Raw genomic sequence first — 27,901 nt, forward strand, 5'->3', positions numbered from 1 at the left:
CTGTTCGGGCTTCTTGTTGTCAGTTTTAAGTCTATCAATTTTGATGGGGGCGCAGGTAGCCTAGCGGTTAAGAGCATTGCGCCAGTAACTGAAAAGTTGCTGATTTGAATCCCTGAGTCAACTAGGTGAAAATTCTGTCGAGGCACTTAATCCTAGTTGCTCTGGATAAGAGCATCTGCTAAATGACCAAAATGTAATTTTCAATAAAAATGTTGAAAGTAGTTGTTCTAATGATTGAATAAATGGATTTTACATGCAAAGTTCCTCTGCTCGGACATTGTTAATGCCTGCCAGATCTTACAACCCCTGGATAGGTTTTTAATGTATCAGCTGACCACATCATATGTTATAGCAATCTGTAATTTGATGACACAGTCAATGATGTGGCATGCAACCATTGGCTGATGCATGCAACGTCTGAGCAGGGAAACACAACTTAAGACAACAGGATTTTAATATCCCATAATTCTTTGCAAGCCTCCCATGAGGTGGCACCACAGGTTCAGAAGTGATGTGTCTTTTCTGGGGCCTGGAGTTTTTCCTGATCTCATGACTTGGTCAGGTAAAACTCTGGGCCCTATTCATAGGCTATGATAAAATATTATTATTATAGATAGCTTCCCTTTTCATCTTTGCTATAACTATAGGGCTGAGATTTTTCTTCTCAGGTCATATGGATTGGAAACACTCCTGGCCTAAGGTGGATCCAACCCTTCAAACTACCACAAACCTTTATTATTCATTCTGAATCTGATTTCAAAAGAGCCAGAGACAACAACTTCAATTGACAACATACTCTGTAGTTTAATTAATTACTATAGCAGGGCTGAGTGTTACGCAAAGAATGGTTAATGTCTTTAAATATTAATTTCACTCTGTACACACACAATGTTAAGCAGTGGAATTTGAAAAATAAAAAAGACATGTTTCAATGTAGAAATTGTTTTAATTTGGTCATAAAACCTATTATTTGTTCATCGGATTACAGTGATCTGGCGGAATACAGCTCATTGAGTGATTCAGTGATCTGCAATTATTTGTTCTGTAACCTTTATGTAATGCAGGGTTACATTTAACACTCTACACAGTATAATTTGTAACAAGGCAGGATTACATTTAACACTAAAGTATACACAGTAGACTTTGTAACAAAGTTGTTTTTATGTGTAATTCATAAAACCACTAACCTTGTGTTGTTGTCCTGGTCTCCATCTGGCTCATCAGAGGTTGGTTCCCTGGTGCTCACTGCAGGAACTGATTGCCATATATATTCAATCATTAAAACAACTACTTTCAAGATTTTCATTAATAACAATATCCCTCTTTTCATGAAGTAGATTTGATTGAGTGTCACTCGTTCTATTCCACTCTATTCTAACCAAATTTACATTACCAGTTCATATCAGTAGGTGTCACTATACACTAGCTAGTCCAAAAATGCTGATGCCATGATGACTGCCTGTCTCTGTATTTGTGAAAGTTATGGTGATGCTAGAATCCATCATTTCGCTTTTTATGCATTAGCCATTCATTTGTTATGGTTGGACAAACGTGTTCATATTGTCTGTGTAAACTGCTCTGTGGTGGAATCTGTAGGTTTTTTACTTTAATAAAGACAGTGAAATTTGTGCCACAAACACTTGTGAATAATCAACAACAGTGGAAATGAAGTAATATGCCAACATTACTGGACTAACTGGCTGACTAACCTTTTCAGGAACTTTAGTATCCCTTGGCCTTGGGTAGCAGACGCAGATCGTTTCATCTTCTTTATCCTGTGCCAAACACATTTATTCGGTGAGTCTAAATGATTAACATTATTTGTTGGCTGCATGACCGCATGAACCTAGCTAGCTAATGTTAGATAGCTAAAAAAAAAAGCTGGCCAGGACTTCCCAAACTCACCTTTTTTCCCAGCGGCTCTGCAACCATCGACTGCTTCCTCATTACTGTTTGTCTAAGATGGCAAATACGATGCAACCTAAAGGGTTAAACCTAAAGGTCTCCTGTCTTTTCATTTCTCCTGGTTAGCCGATAGCCTGCAACATTACAAGGTTACGGCCAACTAGATTTCACTTTACATTAAGTTGCTTGCTCCTGGGTAGTTATATGATTATTACGAGTATATCCTATGTAACAATATTGTTCTTACATTACACTTGATTCGGTATAGCCTTTGAGCCAGGTCATAACTTAGAAATAAACAAATTGAAAATCACCGGTAGTTAATGACAAGGGTGTGCCTTGTTGCAATTGTTGTTACAAGGTCTCAGCCTGTTTATCATCCCTGGTGTTACATGTGGATCCGATGGTAGTGGCATCTTGTAGTAGCTGTAACATCCTGCATGTGATACTTTAGATTTGTATACAGGATTAGACCTGACCTCTGGTAATCAGTGGACTCCCGATTAACATGTGGTAATGATCAGCCAAGAGGCACGCATACCCATAGTCATTAAAGAGAGTGGGAGAGAATACACTGGAGGACAAAAACCCCTATGAAAGTTGATCAAAGAACAGACCCTTCAGTGGAGAGATTGCTTCTCCTCCTCTCCTCCCTCCTTTCCTCTCCTCTCTTTACTATGTTCTCTCTCAGCTCTTGACAAGCACACGCCACACATTGGGACAGGAGCAGCTCCTTCTGGTTTCAATTTAAATGTTTATCAGGAAAGGTTACTTGAAAGACAGAAATGGGAGGGAAACTCTTTTTCTTGATGTAGCAAAAACACTCCTAAAAAGGAGTATTAAAATGATGTCACATGGTCTTTTAAGTTTATTTTCTTCTGCAGGAAATGGTGAACAGTAGAAATAGATGTAGCAGATGAGAAGAACGTCCTCTTGGATAAAACAGAAAGGGGGTTAAGTTGATCTGACTTCCTTTAAATCCCCCTCTCCCTCTTCACTCCTTACGTGGATCTCCTTATTGCACTTGACTTTTCAAGTCCTCTAACATTCTCGAACGAGAATGCGATGTTGAGGACTGGTCCAGTGAGACTACTTGGACCAGAGTAATTGAGTGTTGTCCTGGCGATACTTGGAAATGTATATAAAACAGAGTAGGTTCTTAACGAGAGCACAAAATAAAATCTACAAACAAAAGTAATTGCAGAAAAGGCACGTGGCACTGAGTTGTGCAATGTTGTCAGCTTGCTGTCTGAATTTATAGAAGGAAAAAAACGATCACTCAGGGGAGTGACAGAAATTGAGGCTGTTGGGAACTCTTAAAGGAGGGAGAGAAAGGGAGGGAGGGAGAGAAATAGCTTTAAATGTCATCACACTCAAATCAGACGCAGAGCTCCTTCTCCTCCTCTGTCAGGAACAACACAATAATATTAGTCTGTTACTCAAGAAAAGTATATTTGACACATTCAGAACTCTGGGAGTTGTCCTGAATTCATCAAGCTTAGAGGAACATATCACATCATGATAACTGGCCCACCTTTTGGCCCTCTTTGCTTCACAGTGTGACAATCTGAGTATTTCAACACTTAAAATGGGAACGCAAAGATTTCTCTGAAGTGAGCCTTTAGCACAGAAATCAAATCAAAGTTTATTAGTTGCGTACAACAGTTACGACAGGTGTAAACGATGCAATGAAATGCTTACTTAAACTAAAGCTCCCTTAATAATGCAGTCCAAATATCAAGATCAATAATAATCAAAAATCAATAACAAGTAATTGAAATAAAGTAGTATGCAATAACAAGCAGAATAAATGTGTATGCAGAGGGACAGATCGGAAGTTTTCCTGCCCCTGGTAAGAATGGCTGGCAGCAGAGCTGTTGTAGCCGAGTCGAGTTAGGAACTATGTGAGCTATGAGTCCCTTAAAAGGAGAAGAGATACAGACATCTGCCCCCGATATATTATAGAGTGAGATTCTTTACTCTACCCACCCAGATGTACAAATGACCAGTGTGTTTAAAAACACAGTGAGCTGTGAGACTGTCTTGCACGGGTGCCAACAAAGCAAGTTCTGATCAGTTTGGCTACCTGGGAAAATAAACATTGGGGAAAACAAAATGATTTGTAGTTAGTCCGTGCCCTGAGGTTGCATTACTTTGTTAATGGCTGAATGGAATTTGCTTCTGTTTGTGGAGGAACTGCATTTATCTGAGCTGTCTCAGGGACTTGGCACAGTGGGGAAACCTCAGTAAGATCCAGACCAGACCAGACATTGGACCTGAGAAAGTCTCAAAAGTCATGGCTCAACTCCCACATAGCAAACGTTTCAATACAAGGCCGTTTTTCTACTTAACAGTCAGACACTTGGATGATCCTCTCTGGCTCTTAGAAGTGTTTATACTTTTTAAATAATTTTTCAGAGGCCATCTGAGATTGTCTGTCATTTTTCATTCTTATAATTCCATACTTTTCTAGATGCTGCTTGGGTGCCACAATGTGATGCAATGATTTGAAGACATTTGAATGGTAGGTTTGCTTTGTAATATTACTTTTGTAATATAGAATATTATACAGCCCCCGGTGGAAGTAAATAATTCTCTTTCAGTAGTATTTTCACAAGACACTTCCCACTGGGCAAAAACTGGTTGAATTAAAGTTGTTTCTACGTCATTTCAACCATAAAAAAATCTATGAGATGATGTTCAATCAACTTGGAAATCTGATTGGATTTGCACCAAGTCATCAATTTAATTTAGCCAAATCCAAAGACAAGGTGACATTTTTGGTGGATTACCTGTTGAATTCACGTTCGTTGACAGCTCAACCAAATGTGAATTAAAACTAGATGTTGAACTGACAGTGTAGCCTAGTGGTTAGAGCGTTGGACTAGTAACCGAAAGGTAGAAAGATCAATTCCCCGAGCTGACAAGGTACAAATCTGTCATTCTGCCCCTGAACAAGGCAGTTAACCCACTGTTCCTAGGCTGTCATTGAAAATAAGAATTTGTTCTTAACTGACTTGCCTTATAAAATAAATAAATCTGTGCCGAGTGGGTTGGTTTAATGTCAAATAGTATATAAATGGTTGAGAGAAAAAAAAATGAGGCAAATTCTTAATATTCCTCTCAGTAATATTAGAAGACAGACAGTCTGCCCACAATAATAAACCCAATCACATCATGGCACACAGTGGAGCGAGGACACAGACAGACAACTACTGGCACAGCATCACTCACTGCAGCTTAACATTGACAACACAGACTTATGATAACCTCACCCCTTCCCACGTGTAATGGATGTGGTTCGGTGAACCACACTAGCGTGATGAGTCACCTTGCCTGACACCGGAAGAATTGTGTTGGTTCCCTGGGTTATAATGCCTAGGCTTTAGCTCAGCGGCCTAACACAGTCTTGTTTAAACCCAGGGTTTGAATCCAGCTAGTCACAAGCAGGAGGAAAGGACAAGCACACACTAACTAATATGACCATACACTCATGTACCTCTCTAACCTGTCCTGCCACAGTAGATCATGGACTGGTTATTATTACCTACCAAGAGCATACAGAGGAGAGTAAGATATGGGCTGCCAATAAGTGTTGTCTGATCCATTTAGAAAGGCTGATCAATCCCCCTCTGAACTCACTCCTGCTAGAAGGGAATGCACCTACAGGACTGAAGAACACACCTGTTTAGAAACCGTTTCCAATAGTTCAGTAATAAGCTATATGCAGCTATGTATAATATATATGCAACTGAAGTGTAAGCCCAGCTACTGTACTCCCTCTTCTGGTAGGAATTTGATTTTCCTTGGTCTTTATCACAACAGTGCCCATGATTCCAAACCCTGCTTTTACTGTGCTAAGGACGCCAGATATGGGTTGTCTATCTCAAATAAATATGAAGAATAAGTAACTTCACAGAAGGGGCATAGCATAGTCTCTGCCAATAAAACTCTGAAACCCATGTGCATTCTCAGGGTCAGTGACCACCAGCCTCCTTCTCCCCCAGTAGTGAACCCCACTCAGGAGACCAGGGCCCAGTTCGTCAAAACTTTTCATCTGCATCAGAATGATCCAAATTCTGTAATCCTCTTTTTTTACGATCCAGGATCAGTCGATATGGCTGTTTTTGAGCCGTTTCAGAAAGTGATCGGATAGGATCATTGTGATCCAGATACCACAATATCAAGATCGCAGGGCTTTAAAACAGGTCTACACCTTGTCATCTACTGAACATGTTGTGGTACTACTTCTACACTGCCATAAGGAAACAGAGATGAGTAAACTGCATGAATAAATGTACCTTGATTAAAAATAACTAAGCCTGCATAAGTAGGTGTTTATTTGATATTTCTCAATATAACATTTTACCCAATACCTACAGAGGCTTGCGAAAGTATTCACCCCCCCTGGCATTTTTCCTATTTTGTTGCCTTACAACCTGGAATTAAAATGTATTTTGGGGGATTGTATTATTACATTTACATGACATGCCTACCACTTTGAAGATGCTAAATATTTTTTTACTGTGAAACAAACAAGAAATAAGACACACAAAAAAGAGAACTTGAGCGTCAATAACTATTCAGGTCCCCCCCCCTCTCTTGGGATATGTCTCTATAAGCTTGGCACATCTAGCCACTGGCATTTTTGCCCATTCTTCAAGGCAAAGCTGCTCCAAGATGTTCCATAATGTTCCAAGATGGCGTAGCAGTCGGTCGTCTGTTTTTGTCTTGTCCCTTTATATATATATATATATATTTTTTTTTTTTTTCTTTGTATGTATTCCGTATATATTTTTTAGATTTTTAATCTCAATTTCCATCTACGGACTGAACATACTCTACTCCTGCATCCCACCTCACCCAATGTGGTATGGATCTACTGTTTTTTATACTTTAGAACCAGAACCCCCATCAGAAGATAGCCAGCTAACTAGCTGCTAGCTAGTAGTCAGTTAGCCACTGCTAGGGGTCATCACAGTTAACTCAAACATCAGCCAGCCTCAGCCCGGTCAGTTCCTACCACTCTGCACAGCACGATATCAACCCAGAGCATATCGGACTGCTTTTTTACTACCACATCTTCTCGGATTCCTACCGCAAGCTATGAACCTTGATGCCGGATCATCACAGCTAGCTAGCTGCTATCCGAGTGGCTACTCCTGGCTAACATCTCTGTCCCGAAGAAAGCACCAGTTAGCCTGGAGCTAGCCACGAGCTAGGCCCATCTCCCGGATAGCTGAAGAGATCCATCAGCCAATTCCTGGGCTACAATACCTCATTTGCCAATCGGCCTGGACCCCTTTACTTCCGACACAGAGCCCCGACAATCCATCACAACTGGTCTGCCGATGTAACTGCCCGAAGAGGTTTCTACAGGCTCTTCCATTGCGACATCCCCAGGAGGCCTGCTAGGTGCCTGAATCGCTGTGTCTCTAGCACGCCTAGCTACTCACTGGACCCATGATCACACGGCTACACATACCTCTCCCTAATGTCAATATGCCTTGTCTACTGCTGTTTTGGTTAGTGATTATTGTCTTATTTTACTGTAGAGCCTCCAGCCCTGCTCAATATGCCTTAGCTCGCCCTTTTGTTCCACCCCCCACACATGCAGTGACCTCACCTGGCTTAAATGGTGTCTCAAGAGGCAAAACCTCTCTCATCATCACTCAATGCCTAGATTTACCTCCACTGTACTCACATCCTACCATACCCTTGTCTGTACATGATGCCTTGAATCTATTCTTCCGCGTCCAGAAATCTGCTACTTTAACTCTCTAGAACGCAGTAGATGACCAGTTCTTCTAGCCTTTAGCTGTACCCTTATCCTACTCCTCCTCTGATGCAGAGGTTAACCTAGGCCCTGCAGCCCCCAGCATCGCTCCCATGTTGATTTCTGTAACCGTAAAAGCCTTGGTTTCATGCATGTTAACATTCGAAGCCTCCTCCCTAAGTTTGTTTTATTCACTGCTTTAGCACACTCCATCAAACCAGATGTCCTAGCCGTGTCTGAATCCGACAATATAGAACTGCCAAAGGGGGCGGAGTTGCAATCTACTGCAGCGAGAGCCTGCAGAGTCCTGTCATACTATCCAGGTCTGTGCAAAAACAATTTGAGCTACGTTTAAAAATCCACCCTTCCAGAAACAAGTCTCTCACCATTGTAATAGACCCCCTTCAGCCCCGAGCTGTGCCCTGGACACGTATGTAAATTGATTGCCCCCCATCTAATCTTCAGAGTTCGTACTGTCACTTTTTTATGGCAGTTTTGGAGCCGTGGCTTCTTCCTTGCTGAGGAGCCTTTCAGGTTATGTCGATATAGGACTCATTTTACTGTGGATATAGATACTTTGGTGCCTGTTTTCTCCAGTATCTTCACAAGATCCTTTGCTGTTGTTCTGGGATTGATTTGTACTTTTCGCACTAAAGTATGTTCATCTCTAGGAGACAGAACGCGTCTCCTTCCTGAACGGTATGATGGCTGCGTGGTCCCATGGTGTTAATACTTGCATACTATAGTTTGTACAGATGAATGTGCTACCTTCAGGTGTTTGGAAATTGCTTCATAGGATGAACCAGACTTGTAGAGGTATACAATTATTTTTCTGAGGTCTTGGCTGATTTCATTTGATATTCTCATGATGTCAAGCAAAGAGGCACTGAGTTTGAAGGTATGCCTTGAAATATATCCACAGATACACCTCCAATTGGCTAAAATGATGTCAATTAGCCTATCGGAAGCATCTAAAGCCATGACATAATTTTCTGGAATTTTCCATTTTTTTTAAAGGCACAGTCAATTTAGTGTCGGTAAACTACTGACACACTGGAATTGTGATACAGTGAGTTATAAGTTAAACAATCTGTCTGTAAACAATTGTTCAAAGAATTACTTGTGTCATGCTCAAAGTAGATGTCCGACCCGACTTGCCAAAACTATAGTTTGTTAACAAGAAATTTGTGAAGTGGTTGAAAAACAAGTTTTAATGACTCCAACCTAAGTGTATGTACATTTCCGACTTCAACTGTATATCCATCCTGCCCTGCCTTATTAACATCTTTGAAAGCCATGTTAACAAACAGATCTCCGACCATTTCGAATCCCACCGTACCTTCTCCAATATGCAATCTGGTTTCCGAGCTGGTCATGGGTGCACCTCAACCATGCTCAAGGTCCTAAACGATATCATAACCACCATCAATAAAAGACCATACTGTGCAGCCGTCTTCATTGACCTGGCCAAGGCATTCGACTCTGTCAATCGCTGCATTCTTATCGGCAGACTAAATAGCCTTGGTTTCTCAAATGAATGCCTCACCTGGTTCACCAACTACTTCTCAGATAGAGTTCAGTGTGTGAAATCGGAGGGCCTGTTGTCCAGACCTTTGACAGTCTATGGGGGTGCCACAGGGTTCAATTCTCAGGCTGACTCTTTTCTCTGTATATATCAATGATGTCGCTCTTGCTGCTGGTGATTCTCTGATCCATCTCTACGCAGACGACACCATTCTGTATACATCTGGCCCTTCTTTGGACACTGTGCTAACAAACCTCCCAACAATCTTCAACACCATACAACACTCCTTCCGTGACCTCCAACTGCTTTTAAATGCTAGTAAAACTAAGTGCATGCTCTTCAACCAATTGCTGCCCGCACCCTCCCGCCTGACTACCATCACTACTCTGGATGGTTCTGACACTTAGGTATATGTAGACAACTACAAATACCTAGGTGTCTAGTTAGACTGTAAACTCCTTCCAGACTCACATTAAGCATCACCAATCCAAAAATAAATCTAGAATTGGATTCCTATTTTGCCACAAAGCTTCCTTCCCTCATGCTGCCAAACATGCCCTCGTAAAACTGACTATCCTACCGATCCTCGACTTCGCCGATGTAATTTACAAAATAACCTCCAACACTCTGTACTCTATCACAGTGACAGCCGTTTTGTCACCAAAGACCCATATACTAGCCACCACTGCGACCTGTATGCTCTCGTTGTCTGGCCCTCACTACATATTTGTTGCCTAACCCACTGGCTCCAGGTCAACTAAAAGTCTTTGCTAGGTAAAGCCCTGCCTTATCTCAGCTCACTGGTCACCATAGCAACACCCACCCGTAGCATGCACTCCAGCAGGTATATTTCACAAGTCAACCCCAAAGCCAACACTTCGTTTGGCCGCTTTTCCTTCCAGTTCTCTGCTGCCAATGACTGGAACAAATTTCAAAAGTCACTGAAGCTGGAGTCTTATATCTCCCTCTCTAACTTTAAGCATCAGCTGTCAGAAGAGCTTAGCGATCACTGTACCTGTACACAGTCAATCTGTAAATAGCACACCCAACTACCTCATCCCCATATTATTACATACCCTCTTGCTCTTTTGCACCCCAGTATCTCTACTTGCACATCATCATCTGCACATCTATCACTCCAGTGTTAATGCTAAATTGTAATTATTTCACCTCAATGGCTATTTATTGCCTAACCTCCCTACTCTTCTACATTTGCACACACTGCACATACAATTTTCTATTGTGTTACTGACTATAGGTTTGTTTATCCCATGTGTAACTCAGTTGTTGTTTTTGTCGCACTGCTTTGCTTTATCTTGGCCATATCGCAGTTGTAAATGAGAACTTGTTCTCAGCTGGCCTACCTGGTAAAATAGGAGATGATCAGGACACCAGGAAACAGCAGAGGGAGCACCCCCCCCCCTATTCACATCAACGGGACGGAAGTGGAGAAGGTGGAAAGTTTAATGTTCCTCGGTAAACACATCACGGACAAACTGAAATGGTCCACCCACACAGACAGCTTGGTGAAAAAGGCGCAACAACGTCTCATCAACCTCAGGAGGCAGAATAAATTTGTCTTGTCACCTGAAACCCACAAACCTTTACAGATGCACAATTGAGAGCATCCTGTCGGGGTGTATCACCGCCTGGTATGGCAACTGCACCGCCCTCAACCGCAAAGCTCTCCAGATGGTGGTGCGGTCTGCACAATGAATCACCGGGGGTAAACTACCTGTCCTCCAGGACACCTACAGCACCCGATGTCACAGAAAGGCCAAAAAGATCATCAAGGATAACAACCACCCGAGCCACTGTCTGTTCACCCCGCTACCATCCAGAAGGCGAGGTCAGTACATGTGCATCAAAGCTGGGACCAAAAGACTGAAAAACAGCTTCTATCTCAGTGCCATCAGACTGTTAAGCATCCATCACTAACACAGAGAGGCTGCTGCCTACATAGACTTGAATCATTGGCCACTTTAATACATGGATCACTAGTCACTTTAAATAATGCCACTTTAATAATGTTTACATATCTTACTTTACTCATGTCATATGCATATACTGTATTTTAAACCATCTATTGCATCTTGCCTATGCCGCTCAGTCATCGCTCCTCCATAGATTTATATGTACGTGTTCTTATTCCATCCGTTTAGATGTGTGTATTAGGTAATTGTTGGATTGTTGGGGAAAAGTTATTTTACTTGTTAGATATTACTGCACTGTCATAACGAGAAGCACAAGCATTTCGCTACACTCGCATTAACATCTGCTAACCATGTGTATGTGACCAATAAAATGTGATTTGATTTGGGGGAAAAAAATATTGGCTGCATGATGCAAAAAAAGGCAAGCTCTCTGATCCTTGCACTTCCCCAGAGAAAGAGACAATTGCATTGCAGCTCTGCTTGTGTGGCAAAAAAAGTTAAGAGAACTCTAGTCAATGGACGATGGAATTAAAATTACAAAGTGAAAGTTAAATGAGAAGGAAAGGCTACAACGACCAAAAGCCAACAGGAAGGCTGCTATTTATAATATGAAGCAAGTTGTTATTTGTAGGCTAACTGTAGGACGGTAAGAAACGCAGTAGCATTATGGCTAGCCTCAATTGGCCAAGTTAGTTACACTATATATACAAAGGAATATGGACACCCCGTCAAATTAGTGGATTCGTCAATTTCAACCACACCCGTATAAAATCCAGCACACAGCCACGCAATCTCCATTAGGGGAACATTGGCAGTAGAATGGCCTTACTGAAGAGCTCAGTGACTTTCAACATGGCACCGTCATAGGATACCACCTTTCCAACAAGTCTAGCCCTGCTAGAGCTGCTCTTGTCAACTGTAAGTGCTGTTATTGTAAAGTGGAAATGTCTAGTAGTAACAACGGCTCAGCCGTGAAGTGGTAGGCCACACAAGGTCACAGAACGGGACCAACGAGTGCTGAAGTGCGAAGTAAAAATCGCCTGTCCTTGGTTGCAAAACTCACTACCGAGTTCCAAACTGCCTCTGGAAGCAACGTCAATACAAGAACTGTTCGTTGGAAGCTTTATGAAATGGGTTTCCATGGCTGAGCAGCCTAATATTACCATGCGCAATGCCAAGCGTCGGTTGGAGTGGTATAAAGCTGCACTGCTGGACTCCGGAACAGTGGAAACATGTTCTCTGGAGTGATCAATCACGCTTCACCATCTGGCAGTCCGATGGACAAATCTAGGTTTGGAGGATGCTAGGAGACTGCCACCTGCCCCAATGCATAGTGCCAACTGTAAAGTTTGGTGGAGGAATAATGGTCTCGGGCTGTTTTTCATGGTTCGGGCTAGGCCCCTTAGTTCCAGTGAAGGGAAATCTTAACTCTACAGCATACGATTACAATCTAGACAATTCTGTGCTTTCAACTTTGTGGCAATAGTTGGGGAAGGCCCTTCCTGTTTCAGCATGAAAATGCCCCCGTGCACAAAGCGAGGTCCATACAGAAATTGTTTATCGAGATTGGTGTGGAAGAACTTGTCTTCCCTGCACAGAGCCCTGACCTCAACCACATTGAACACCTTTGGGATGAATTGGAATGCCAACTGTAAGCCAGGCCTAATCAGCCAATATTAGTGCCCAACCTCACCAATGCTCTTGTGGCTGAATTGAAGCAAGTCCCCGCAGTAATGTAGAGTGGAGTAATCAAAATGTTCAGTTTTGAAAAACCCAATTCTAACATTTAATCCTATCCGATTGCCAAAATACGATCTAAAGAATTTTTTGGTGCCGGATGGTGAGGACCATGTCTCATCGCCTAACTGGAGTTGGTTTAACAGTTGTTGGAATGAGTGGTTTTAGAGCACCCCTGTCTCCGAGATCACATGCAGGAAAATCTTTTCTGAATGGGAGGAAAAGGACATTCTTTTGGACGAAGCAGTCATGACACCTTTTGGAGTGTCTTTCAAATAAAATCACATTTTATTTGACACATACGCCAAACACAACAAGTGTAGACCTTACCGTGAAATGCTTACTTGCAAGCCCCTAACCCACAATGCAGTTCAAGAAACAGAGTTCAGAAAATATTTACAAAATGAAATAAAAAATATTATAAAAGGTAACAACAATAAATTACATAAAAATAGCAAGGCTATATACATGGGGTACTAGGACCCGAGTCAATGTGCGGTGGAACAGGTTAGTCGAGGTAATTTGTACATGTAGGTAGTGGTAAAGTGACTATGCATAATAGATAACAAACAGTGAGGAGCAGCAGTGTAAAAACAAAAGGGGGGGAGGGTCAATGTAAATAGTCTGTGTGGCTATTTGATTAGCTGTTCAGAAGTCTTATAGCTTGGGGGTAGAACCTGTTAAAGGAGCCTTTTGGACCTAGAATTGGTGCTACTATACTGCTTACCGTCTGGTAGCAGAGAGAACCATCTATGATTTGGGTGACTGGAGTTATGTTTTTTACCCCTTTTTCTCCCCAATTGGTAGTTACAGTCTTGTCTCATCGCTGCAACTCTGGACTCGGGAGAGGTGAATACCAAGAGCGGTGCATTATCCGAAACACAACACAGCCAAGCCGCTCTGCTTCTTGGCACAATGTCCACTTAAACCTGAAGCCAGCCGCACCAATGTGTCGGAGGAAACACTGTACACCTGGCGACTGTGTCAGCATGCACTGCGCCCGGGCCGCCACAGGAGTCGCTAGTGCGCGATGGGACAAGGACATCCCTGCCGGCCAAAACGTCCCCGAACAACACTGGGTCAATTGTGCGCCGCCCAATGGGTCTCCTGGTCGCTGCCGGCTGTGACAGAGCCTGGACTCGAATCCAGAATGTGACTGTGATGCAGTGCCTTAGATCACTCAGGAAGCCTGGTGAGTCTTTGACAATTTTTTGGGCCTTCCTCGGACACTGTCTTGTATATAGGTCCTGGATGGCAGGAAGCTTGGCCCCAGTGATGTATTGCGATGCAGTCGTGGGTGAACAGGGAGTACAGCAGGGGACTAAGCACGCCCCCCTGAGGGGCCCCGTTGTTGAAGAACAGCGTGGCAGATGTGTTGTTGCAGAGCCTTGCACTAATTTAGTAATTTCAACCATTTTGGTGTAAATCAGGCATCAACCTTAGCCTCCTTCAACACAGTAGAACCTGCATGTGACTAAATAAAAATCGAATCAATGTATTACTGACAATTATAAACTGGGTGACTCGAGCCCTGAATGCTGATTTGGCTGACAGCCTTGGTATATCCGACCACAGGTATGACAAAATATAAATTTTTACTCCTCTAATTAGCCTTGACTTTTTTTTCACATTTTGTTCGTTACAGCCATATTCTAAAATGTATTTTAAAAAATGATCCTCAGACATCTACACACCCCATAATGACAAAGTGAAAACAGGTTTTTAGACAGTTTTGCAAATGTATTAAAAATAAAAACAGAAATACCCTATTTTAGATAAGTATTCAGACCCTTTGCTATGAGACTTGAAATTGAGCTCAGGTGTATTCAGTTTCCATTGAGATGTTTCTACAATTTGATTGGAGTCCACATGAGGTAAATTCAACTGATATAACATGATTTGGAAAGGCACACACCTGTCTATATAAGGTCCCACAGTTGACAGGGCATGTCAGAGCAAAAACCAAGCTATGAGGTCAAAGGAATTGTCCGTAGTGCTCCAAGATAGGATGGTGTCAAGGCACAGATCTGTGGAAGGGTAGAAAAAAAGTGTCTGCAGCATTGAAGATCCCCAGGAACACAGTGCCCTACATCATTCTTAAATGGAAGATATTTGGAACCACCAAGACTCTTCCTAGAGCTGGCCTCCGGCCAAACTGAGCAATCGGGGGAGAAGGGCCTTTGGTCAGGGAGGTGACCAAGAACCTGATTGCCACTGACAGAGCTCTAGGGTTTCTTTTTGGAGATGGGAGAACCTTCCAGAAGGACAGCCATCTCTGCAGCACTCTACCAATCAGGCCTTTATGGTGGAGTAGCTAGAAGAAAGCCACAACTGAGTAAAAGGCAAATGACAGCCCACTTGGAGTCAAAAGGAACCTAAAGACTCTTAGACCATGAGAAACAAGGAACTCCGGTCTGATGAAAACAAGATTGAACCCTGGAGGGCCTGAATGCCAAGCATCACGTCTGGAGGCATCCCTACGGTGAAGCATGGTGGTGGCAGCATCATCCTGTGGGAATGTTTTTCAGAGGCAGTGACTGGGAAACTAGTCAGGATTGAGGCAAAGATGAACGGAGCAAAGTACAGAGAGATCCTTGATGAAAACCTGCTCCAGAGTGCTCAGGACCTCAGATGGTGGCTTAGATTCACCTTCCAACGGGATAGTGACCCTAAGCACACAGCAAAGACAGGAGTGGCTTCGGGACAAGTCTCAATGTCCTTGAGTGGCCCAGCCAGAGCCCGGACTTGAACCCATTCAAACATCTCTGGAGAGATCAGAAAATAGCTGTGCAGCAACGCTCCACATTCAACTTGACAGAGCTTGAGTGGATCTGTAGAGAAGAATGGGAGAAACTCCTCAAATAAAGGTATGCCAAGCCTCATACCCAAGAAGACTCAATGCTGTAATCGCTGCCAAATTTGCTTCAACACATTACTGAGTAAAGGGTCTGAATACTTATGTAAATGTGATATTTCAGTTTTTATTTGTAATAATTTATCAAAAATGTAAAATAAAATTAAAAACTGTTTTTGCTTTGTCATTATGGGGTATTGTGTGTCTATTGATGAGGGGGAAAAAATAATGTAATCCATTTTAGAACAAGGCTGTAACGTACCAAAATGTGGAAAGAGTCAAAGGGTCTGAAAGCACTATATGTTGGTAAATTAGCTTAAAGCTTGTTTAGAGAAATTGTGAAAGAGATTGGTATGTTTTTACACCATATAATCACAGCATGGGCTTGTTCAATTACATGATGTATTTCTTTCAAATCTATCACTTGATGTTGTACTTTTTTTTGCAAAATGCTATATAGCCGCCTCACTCTTAGAGAAATAAGTTGTATTGCTAGGTTTAACACAGTCAAATGTAACAATTAACTACATTTTTAGAAATAAATGTATGAAAAATACATTTGTTACATTATTATATATATTTTTTAAACATGATTCTATACAGTAATATGAGATTTTTATATGAGACAATTTACATTTGACATTTTTGTCATTTAGCAGATGCTCTTATCCAGAGACACGAGTAAGTGCATTCATATTAACCCCTGTAGGTCTAAGCCATTAGATTGCAAAATCTACCAAGCTACGATATGGAATTGTTTTGAAGATGCACTCTCAAATTCTTTTCAACATTTCAGCCTGTAGTTTAGAAAGTTGTGGTCACGAGTCAAAAGTGATCCCGTTTTTTGGAGTGCTGTGTCATCCAATTGTGTACTACGTCATTCATTTCATATTATATGTTAGGTTCTACAAATACATTGAATACAATAGCAATTTAAATACATGTATGTAAACAAATCCAATTCGTACTGTACATTACACATTTGTTGTGCTTAAGATCCTGGAGTGCATCTTTAAGATGGATCATTTAGACTATGACTTAGAATTTTAGGGCACCTGTAGGCATAAAAAATACATAAAAACCTGATTTGATGAAATATGGATATTGGCCTTTAACTGCTATAGCCCATAGAAACCCGTGAAATAACACATTTGTAGATCAGGAATAATGTTTTGAAGAGTGTCCTATGTCTGAAAGATATAAGACATTTTAAAAGCACTATTTACCACTATGCACATTAAGAGATTTTACAGCCTAGTACTGTGTTACCTTCAGATGACTCCCCTGACACTTGTGTGCGTCGTAGAGCAAAACAACCAGCACTGTGTTGCTGAGAGTTTCCCCTTTCCATATAGGCGATCCGCTTTCGAAATTATACGTTTGTAGCTCCAAGGGTTCGGTCTGGACAGTCGGTTTTGTGAGAAGACCTCTCTGTAAGTAGGTCATCCGCGACATAGCGTTCCGATGACTGACGTAAAACTGGTGGACGTCATAGAGCAAAATAAAAAGACACTGTCATCTACTTCTACGTGTATTGGCAGACTACATCCGATAATTGCCGCCATCTACTATACTGGATTGTTTGATCAATCACGATTTTATGTTGGTATATCAACCTGCATATACAGTGAGGCAAAAAAGTATTTAGTCAGCCACCAATTGTGCTAGTTCTCCCACTTAAAAAGATGAGAGAGGCCTGTAATTTTCATCATAGGTACACTTCAACTATGACAGACAAAATGAGAAAAAAAATCCAGAAAATAGCATTGTAGGATTTTTAATGAATTTATTTGCAAATTATGGTGGAAAATAAGTACTTGGTCAATAACAAAAGTTTATCTCAATACTTTTGTCACGCCCTGGTCAAAATATATTATGTTTATTCTTCATTTATTCGGTCAGGCCAGGGTGTGACATGGGTTATTGTGGTGTGTTTTTGTCTTGGGGTTTTGTGGGATGTCTAGCGTAGTCTATGGCTGCCTGAGGCGGTTCTCAATCAGAGTCAGGTGATTATCGTTGTCTCTGATTGGGAACCATATTTAGGCAGCCATATTCTTTGAGTGGGTCGTGGGTGATTGTTCCTGTCTCTGTGTTTAGTTTCACCAGACAGGCTGGTGAAACAGACAGGCTGTTCAGTTATTTCACGTCTAGTCTACTTTCATTCATTAAACATGAGTAACCACGCTGCATTTTGGTCCGCTCCTCCTTCAACAGAAGAAAGTCGTTACAGAATCACCCACCACAACAGGACCAAGCGGCGTGGTAACAGGCAACAGCTGCAGCAGGAGCAGGTTGACAAAACTTTCTGGACTTGGGAGGAAATCCCCAACGGGAGAGGACCCTGGGCTAAACCAGGGGAGTGTAGCCGCCCCAAGGTGCAGCGAGAGAAGGTATGGACATGGGAGGACGAACTGGACGGTAAAGGACCCTGGGTTCAGCCTGGAGAATATCGCCGTCCCACGGAAGAACTGGAGGCGGGGAAAGCGGAGAGGCGCTGGTATGAAGAGGCAGCACGGCGATGCGGTTGGAAGCCCGAGAGTCAGCCCCAAAAATTTCTTGGGGGGTGGCTCACAGGGAGTATGGCTACGCCAGGTAGGAGACCTGCGCAAACTTCCTGTGCTTACCGGGGGGCTAAAGAGACCGGGCAGGCACCGTGTTATGCTGTGGAGCGCACGGTGTCTCCAGTGCGGGTGCATAGCCCGGTGCGGTACATACCAGCTCCTCGTATTAGCCGGGCTAGAGTGGGCATCGAGCCAGGTAAAGTTGGGCAGGCTCGGTGCTTAAGAGCTCCAGTGCGCCTGCACGGTCCGGTCTATCCAGTGCCACCTCCACACACCAGTCCTCCGGTGGCAGCTCCCCGCACCAGGCTTCCTGTGCGTGTCCTCGGCCCAATACCACCAGTGCCAGCACCACGCATCAGACCTACTGTGCGCCTCGCCTCTCCAGCGCTGCCGGAGCCTTTCTCCTCTAAAGCGCTACCAGAGTCTCCCGCCTGTTTAGCGCAGCCCGAGCTGTCAGTCTGCATGGAGCAGCCGGAGATGCCAGTCTGCAAGGAGCTGCCAGTCTGCATGGAGCAGCCAGAGCCGCCAGTCTGCAAGGAGCTGCCAGTCTGCATGGAGCAGCCAGAGCCGCCAGTCTGCAAGGAGCTGCCAGTCTGCATGGAGCAGCCAGAGCCGCCAGTCTGCAAGGAGCAGCCAGATCCGCCAGTCAGCCAGACTCTTCCAGATCCGCCAGTCAGCCAGACTCTTCCAGATCCAGTCTACACTTCCGGCGCCGACAGAGATGGCCGCCTCGCTTCGCGTTCCTAGGAAACTATGCAGTTTTTTGTTTTTTTATGTGTTATTTCTTACATTAGTACCCCAGGTCATCTTAGGTTTCATTACATACAGTCGAGAAGAACTACTGTATATAAGATCAGCGTCAACTCACCATCAGTACGACCAAGAATATGTTTTCCGCGACGCGGATCCTGTGTTCTGCCTTACAAACAGGACAACGGTATGGATCGCATGCAGCGACCCAAAAAAACGACTCAGAAAAAGAGGGAAACGAGGCGGTCTTCTGGTCAGACTCCGGAGACGGGCACACCGTGCACCACTCCCTAGCATTCTTCTTGCCAATGTCCAGTCTCTTGACAACAAGGTTGATGAAATCCGAGCAAGGGTAGCATTCCAGAGGGACATCAGAGACTGTAACGTTCTGTGCTTCACGGAAACATGGCTCACTGGAGAGACGCTATCCGAAGCGGTGCAGCCAACGGGTTTCTCCATGCGTCGCGCCGACAAAAACAAACACCTTTCTGGTAAGAAGAGGGGTGGGGGCGTATGCCTTATGGCTAACGAGGCATGGTGCGATGAAAGAAACATACAGGAACTCAAATCCTTCTGTTCACCTGATTTAGAATTCCTCACAATCAAATGTAGACCTCATTATCTACCAAGAGAATTCTCTTCGATTATAATCACAGCCGTATATATCCCCCCCCAAGCAGACACATCGATGGCTCTGAACGAACTTGATTTAACTCTTTGCAAACTGGAAACCATTTATCCGGAGGCTGCATTCATTGTTGCTGGGGATTTTAACAAGGCTAATCTGAAAACAAGACTCCCTAAATTTTATCAGCATATCGATTGCGCAACCAGGGGTGGAAAAACCTTGGATCACTGTTACTCTAACTTCCGCGACGCATATAAGGCCCTGCCCCGGCCCCCTTTCGGAAAAGCTGACCACGACTCCATTTTGCTGATACCTGCCTACAGACAAAAACTAAAACAAGAAGCTCCCACGCTGAGGTCTGTCCAATGCTGGTCCGACCAAGCTGACTCCACACTCCAAGACTGCTTCCATCACGTGGACTGGGACATGTTTCGTATTGCGTCAGATAACAACATTGACGAATACGCTGATTCGGTGTGCGAGTTCATTAGAACGTGCGTTGAAGATGTCGTTCCCATAGCAACGATTAATAAAACATTCCCTAACCAGAAACCGTGGATTGATGGCAGTATTCTCGTGAAACTGAAAGCGTGAACCACTGCTTTTAATCAGGGCAAGGTGTCTGGTAACATGACTGAATACAAACGGTGCAGCTATTCCCTCCGTAAGGCTATCAAACAAGCTAAGTGTCAGTACAGAGACAAAGTAGAATCTCAATTCAACGGCTCAGACACAAGAGGCATGTGGCAGGGTCTACAGTCAATCACGGACTACAGGAAGAAATCCAGCCCAGTCACGGACCAGGATGTCTTGCTCCCAGGCAGACTAAATAACTTTTTTGCCCGCTTTGAGGACAATACAGTGCCACTGACACGGCCTGCAATGGAAACATGCGGTCTCTCCTTCACTGCAGCCGAGGTGAGTAAAACATTTAAACGTGTTAACCCTCGCAAGGCTGCAGGCCCAGGCGGCATCCCCAGCCGCGCCCTCAGAGCATGCGCAAACCAGCTGGCTGGTGTGTTTACGGACATATTCAATCAATCTCTATACCAGTCTGCTGTTCCCACATGCTTCAAGAGGGCCACCATTGTTCCTGTTCCCACGAAAGCTAAGGTAACTGACCTAAACGACTACCGCCCCGTAGCACTCACTTCCATCATCATGAAGTGCTTTGAGCGACTAGTCAAGGACCATATCACCTCCACCCTACCTGACACCCTAGACCCACTCCAATTTGCTTACCGCCCAAATAGGTCCACAGACGATGCAATCTCAACCACACTGCACACTGCCCTAACCCATCTGGACAAGAGGAATACCTATGTGAGAATGCTGTTCATCGACTACAGCTCGGCATTCAAAACCATAGTACCCTCCAAGCTCGTCATCAAGCTCGAGACCCTGGGTCTCGACCCCACCCTGTGCAACTGGGTACTGGACTTCCTGACGGGCCGCCCCCAGGTGGTGAGGGTAGGTAACAACATCTCAATCCCCGCTGATCCTCAACACTGGGGCCCCACAAGGGTGCGTTCTGAGCCCTCTCTTGTACTCCCTGTTCACCCACGACTGCGTGGCCACGCACGCCTCCAACTCAATCATCAAGTTTGCGGACGACACAACAGTGGTAGGCTTGATTATCAACAACGACGATACGGCCTACAGGGAGGAGGTGAGGGCCCTCGGAGTGTGGTGTCAGGAAAATAACCTCACACTCAACGTCAACAAAACTAAGGAGATGATTGTGGACTTCAGGAAACAGCAGAGGGAACACCCCCCTATCCACATCGATGGAACAGTAGTGGAGAGAGTAGCAAGTTTTAAGTTCCTCGGCATACACATCACAGACAAACTGAATTAGTCCACTCACACAGACAGCATCGTGAAGAAGGCGCAGCAGCGCCTCTTCGACCGCAGGAGGCTGAAGAAATTTTGCTTGTCACCAAAAGCACTCACAAACTTCTACAGATGCACAATCGAGAGCATCCTGGCGGGCTGTATCACCGCCTGGTACGGCAACTGGTCCGCCCTCAACCGTAAGGCTCTCCAGAGGGTAGTGAGGTCTGCACAACGCATCACCGGGGGCAAACTACCTGCCCTCCAGGACACCTACACCACCCGATGTTACAGGAAGGCCATTAAGATCATCAAGGACATCAACCACCCGAGTCACTGCCTGTTCACCCCGCTATCATCCAGAAGGCGAGGTCAGTACAGGTGCATCAAAGCTGGGACCGAGAGACTGAAAAACAGCTTCTATCTCAAGGCCATCAGACTGTTAAACAGCCACCACTAACATTGAGTGGCTGCTGCCAACACACTGACACTGACTCAACTCCAGCCACTTTAATAATGGGAATTGATGGGAAATGATGTAAATATATCACTAGCCACTTTAAACAATGCTACCTTATATAATGTTACTTACCCTACATTATTCATCTCATATGCATACGTATATACTGTACTCTATATCACTGACTGCATCCTTATGAAATACATGTATCACTAGCCACTTTAACTATGCCACTTTGTTTACATACTCACTCATATGTATATACTGTACTCGATACCATCTACTGTATCTTGCCTATGCTGCTCTGTACCATCACTCATTCATATATCCTTATGTACATATTCTTTATCCCCTTACACTGTGTATAAGGCAGTAGTTTAGGAATTGTTAGTTAGATTACTTGTTGGTTATTACTGCATTGTCGGAACTAGAAGCACAAGCATTTCGCTACACTCGCATTAACATCTGCTAACCATGTGTATGTGACAAATAAAATTTGATTTGATTTGAGATCCGCCAGTCAGCCAGACTCTTCCAGATCCGCCAGTCAGCCAGACTCTTCCAGATCCGCCAGTGAGCCAGACCCGCCAGTCAGCCAGACTCTTCCAGACCCGCCAGTCAGCCAGACTCTTCCAGACCCGCCAGTCAGCCAGACTCTTCCAGACCCGCCAGTCAGCCAGACTCTTCCAGACCCACCAGTCAGCCAGACTCTTCCAGACCCGCCAGTCAGCCAGACTCTTCCAGACCCGCCAGTCAGCCAGACTCTTCCAGACCCACCAGTCAGCCAGACTCTTCCAGATCCGCCAGTCAGCCAGACTCTTCCAGATCCGCCAGTCAGCCAGACTCTTCCAGATCCGCCAGTCAACCAGACTCTTCCAGATCTGCCAGTCAGCCAGGATCTGCCAGAACCGTCAACCAGCCAGGATCTGCCGGATCCAACTACCTGGCTGAGCTTCCTCTCAGTGCTGGGCTTCCTCTCAGTCCCGGGCTTCCTCTCAGTCCCGTGCTGCCCCTCAGTCCCGAGCTGCCCCTCAGTCCCGAGCTGCCCCTCAGTCCCGAGCTGCCCCTCAGTCCAGTGGTGTTCTGGGTGAGGACTACTAGGCCATGGTCGGCGGTGAAGGTGGACTATCCTAGGACGCGAGGAGGGGGGACTAAGACATTTATAGAGTGGGTTCCACGTCCCGCGCCGGAGCCGGAGCCGCCACCATGGACAGACGCCCACCCGGACCCTCCCAATTGTTTTGATGTGCGTCCGGGAGTCCGCACCTTAGAGGGGGGGTTCTGTCACGCCCTGGTCGAAATATATTATGTTTATTCTTAATTTATTTGATCAGGCCAGGGTGTGACATGGGTTGTGGTGGTGTGTTTTTGTCTTGGGGTTTTGTGGGATGTCTAGCGTAGTCTATGGCTGCCTGAGGCGGTTCTCAATCAGAGTCAGGTGATTATCGTTGTCTCTGATTGGGAACCATACTTAGGCAGCCATATTCTTTGAGTGGGTCGTGGGTGATTGTTCCTGTCTCTGTGTTTAGTTTCACCAGACAGGCTGTATAGTTTTTTCACGTTTCCATCTGTTGTTTTTTGTACATGTTCAGTTATTTCACGTCTAGTTTACTTTCATTCTTTAAACATGAGTAACCACGCTGCATTTTGGTTCGCTCCTCCTTCAACAGAAGAAAGTCGTTACAACTTTGTTATATACCCTTTGTTGGCAATGACAGAGGTCAAACGTTTTCTGTAAGTCTTCACAAGGTTTTCACACACTGTTGCTGGTATTTTGGCCCATTCCTCCATGCAGATCTCCTCTAGAGCAGTGATGTTCTGGGGCTGTTGCTAGGCAACACATATTTTCAACTCCCTCCAAAGATTTTCTATGGGGTTGAGATCTGGAGGCTGGCTAGGCCACTCCAGGACCTTGAAATCCTTCTTACGAAGCCACTCCTTCGATGCCCGGCGGTGTGTTTGGGATCATTTTCATGCTGTAAGACCCAGACACGTTTCATCTTCAATGCCCTTGCTGATGGAAGGAGGTTTTCACTCAAAATCTTACGATACATGGCCACATTCATTCTTTCCTTTACACGGATCAGTCGTCCTGGTCCCTTTGCAGAAAAACAGCCCCAAAGCATGATGTTTCCACCCCCATGCTTCACAGTAGGTATGGTGTTCTTTGGATGCAACTCAGCATTCTTTGTCCTCCAAACACGACGAGTTGAGGTTTTACCAAAAAGTTATATTTTGGTTTCATCTGACCATATGACATTCTCCCAATCTTCTTCTGGATCATCCAAATGCTCTCTAGCAAACTTCAGACGGGCCTGGACATGTACTGGCTTAAGCAGGGGGACACGTCTGGCACTGCAGGATTTGAGTCCCTGGCGGCGTAGTGTGTTACTGATGGTAGGCTTTGTTACTTTGGTCCCAGCTCTCTGCAGGTCATTCACTAGGTCCCCTCGTGTGGTTCTGGGATTTTTTTTCACCGTTCTTGTGATCATTTTGACCCCACGGGGTGAGATCTTGCGTGGAGCCCCAGATCGAGGGAGATTATCAGTGGTCTTGTATGTCTTCCATTTCCTAATAATTGCTCCCACAGTTGATTTCTTCAAACCAAGCTGCTTATCTATTGCAGATTCAGTCTTCCCAGCCTAGTGCATGTCTACAATTTTGTTTCTGGTGTCCTTTGACAGCTCTTTGGTCTTGGCCATAGTGAAGTTTGGAGTGTGACTGTTTGAGGTTGGGGACAGGTGTCTTTTATACTGATAACAAGTTCAAACCGGTGCCATTAATACAGGTAACAAGTGGAGGACAGAGGAGCTGACTAAATACTTTTTTGCCCCACTGTACTACAATACTCATCCCTATCCCACTACCCATAAGATCCATATTAGTCACTCTTCGGCCCACGGGCCTGGGAGAGCAGCACTTCTTCCAACATCGTCTGTCGATCCTCTGCAGATATTTCCCAGAAAACATTCAGCCATTACACAACAATGCACATTTTCTGTGATCTGTGTTCTACTTGCTCAGCACAATTCACCACCATTGTGATGAAGGCCAAGAACCAGGATTTTTTTAACACACGGTTTCTGGGGTCCACATGCTGAAATGGGAACATTCACTGTTGCCGTTGGCCCTTCTCTACCCTCAACCCTTCTCACTGCCTCAGCATACGTAACACCCTGTCCTACTCTGACTTTAGCCATCTGTATCTGTTTCACTTTTACCAAACAAGTCTCATCTTGACGATTTTCTTGTCCAGATCCTCTCGTGTAGAAAACCACTGCTTTCACAAGCCCCGTGTTATGGAATAAACTTTATATCAGTGGAAAGAGGGTATTGAAGAAGAAGTGATAAGTCTTTAACATTTGTACATTCTATGTGGACACCAAGAAGAGTAGATGCTACATGTGCAAGAGCTAATGGGGATCCTAATAAACTTAACAAATCTTGGGGACATGTTCAATATTCAAAATGGCGTCACTGTGTGACGTGCATGTGCATCCAAGGTGAGACAATCACATGTCATAGTCAAATATACAGGAACTGAAAATCTGAGAACAGTAATATTTTACACACACATGAAGGTACCCATAAGCAATCATAATAAGCAATCAAAAAACACAAAAGTTTTGGAGATGTAAAGGCTCATTAATGACTCAAATGTAGCCTGGGTTGAGCTGCAGTTGAGCTACAGCACTGACTGATCCCGAATCAGTCTAGTGGCCAGATCTTTACAACGAGTGGAAACTCTGAGAGCTGCACTGAGAGCAGATAGCATCATTCCTCCTTGCATCATCCCAGAGGGAGGCGTAAAGAGGAGGCCGACAGACAGAGGGTCTCAGAAGAGCAATAGTTTTGACAAGGTATGAGGCCATGCCAGATTCGTGCATCATGCGGTTGGCTCATCTCACACACTCTGTGCCTCTAGAGACGAGGAACAGGTGGACGCACCTCCTCACATGGACTAGTCGTTAACTTCCCAAATGGCCTAAAAGCAATACCACAAAATAATGAGAACTCTTGCCAACTCTGCTCCTCTGTCTAACAAAAGGAACGACCTGACTTAAACTAGTCCAGAGACATTCATCTCACCTTCGCTCACTGAGATACAAAAACACATTGCGCACACACACACACACACACCTCTTCCACATGCTCTCTTATCCTGACTCCAGAGGTCACACAAACTCCTACTCAAACTGTTCAAACTCCTACAGTCCCAATTGAATGACATACAAGCGTTTGTTGTCATTCTGTAACACATACAAACTTTCCATCGATCCCTTATTTTCGCTCACACACTCAGTCACTCACACACTCAGTCACTCACACACTCACCTGGCAGGAGGGCACAGGTCCACAGCAGCAGGCTGCAGTAATATTCCATTTGTGTGAAAGAGTGTGTGTGTTTGGGGGGCTGATCCCGTGCTCTCGTTTCAAGGCTTCTGCTCTTATTGACTCCACTGCTATTCCACAGCCTCACTATATCTGAGGGAAGTAGGAGGGGGCTGGCTCTGGTTGACTGAGGCACAGCTGAGAGGTGTACATACAGTGCATATACGGCCAGGACTTGATGCTTCCACACCAATCAATGTGGACTTTCTTTCATGCATGTTACGAACGAACGCACACACCCGCACACACACATTCACTCTCAGATACATACAGACTCATTCACACTCTTACTGTATACAAACATCAAATCCTATTTTATTAGTCACATGCGCCGAATACAACAGATGTAGACCTTGCAGTGAAATGCTTACTTACAAGCTCCTAACCAACAATGCATTTTAAAAAGTATGAACAAGAATTTAAAAAAATAAAAAGGAACAAGTAACTGAAGAGCAATAGAAAAATAACAATAGCGAGACTATAAATAGGGGGTACCAGTACAGAGTCAATGTGCAGGGCACCGGTTGGTTGAAGTAATTGAGGTAATATGTACATGTAGGTAGAGTTATTAAAGTGACGATGCATAGATAATAACAGAGAGTAGCAGCGGCGTAAAAGAGAAAGGGGCAATGCAAATAGTCTGGGTAGCCATTTGATTTGATGTTCAGGAGTCTTATGGCTTGTAGGTAGAAGCTGTTTTAGTAGCCTCTTGGACCTAGACTTGGAGCTCCAGCACCGCTTGCCGTGCGGTAGGAGAGAGAACAGTCTATGACTAGTGTGGCTGGAGTCTGACAATTTTTAGGGCATATGTTACACTGATTGGGACACAGGTCACTTACACCCAAAAAAATATGCACTGAGACACACACACACACACACACACACACACACACACACACACACACTACATGTGTACACGTTGTACGACACCATCCTTTAAAAATAAAATAGCTGGGACAATAGTTGTCAAAACCTTTGTTCTTTTACAACCTTTAATGCGGCTGCACCGTCATAGGGTTGGTCCTGGTGTGAATTCCTCCCTCTGTTTCCGTGACCTCACACTGGACTGAATTAAATGGCGGTAAATGCAGTCCAGATGTGGGGGGGAAGTAGCACTCTACTGTCCAATGCTCTGAAGTTCAGGTATTTACGATACAGCACCATCCAGGAAAGAAGTATGGAAGCTAGCGCTGTTGTCTGCCAGAGGGACAACAGCACTGATAAAAGCAAGATTTTTCAAAAATGTTGGTCTGTCTTACCAGCATAAATAACGAGACCTTCAAGGGCTATTGGAAAAAAAAATCACATTCAATACAAAAGCTCTCCAAAATCCACAGTGGAAATTGAGACCAACAGAAACACTGAGACTTTGTGGACTAGAATTCATTGAAATTTAGGCTAATAAAGGAGACCAGTTACATAAATGATGGCAAAATCTAGATGTTTATGGTTCATTGGTGTAAACAACTAGACAATTTGTTGTGACAAAGCTGTAAATACGATCCACACTGACTGAAAGACAGTAATCTTCTCTGACTTGTTGGAT

The 27,901-nt window shown here is 44.2% G+C and overlaps 1 protein-coding gene across 1 annotated transcript in view; it reads right to left on the reverse strand.

The window, feature by feature from the left end:
• itga11b (integrin, alpha 11b) overlaps positions 1-26,419 on the reverse strand; it is an 87,376-nt gene extending 60,957 nt beyond the window's left edge. Inside the window, exon 1 of the mRNA XM_064930493.1 lies at positions 26,299-26,419. Coding sequence (XP_064786565.1) covers positions 26,299-26,347 — 49 coding nt within the window. The 5' untranslated portion in view covers positions 26,348-26,419. The remainder of the gene's footprint in view (positions 1-26,298) is intronic.
• Between the last annotated feature and the right edge of the window lie 1,482 nt (positions 26,420-27,901).

The sequence above is a fragment of the Oncorhynchus masou genome, chromosome 22 (genome assembly GCF_036934945.1).
Source record: "Oncorhynchus masou masou isolate Uvic2021 chromosome 22, UVic_Omas_1.1, whole genome shotgun sequence".
NCBI classification, from domain to species: Eukaryota; Metazoa; Chordata; class Actinopteri; order Salmoniformes; family Salmonidae; genus Oncorhynchus; species Oncorhynchus masou.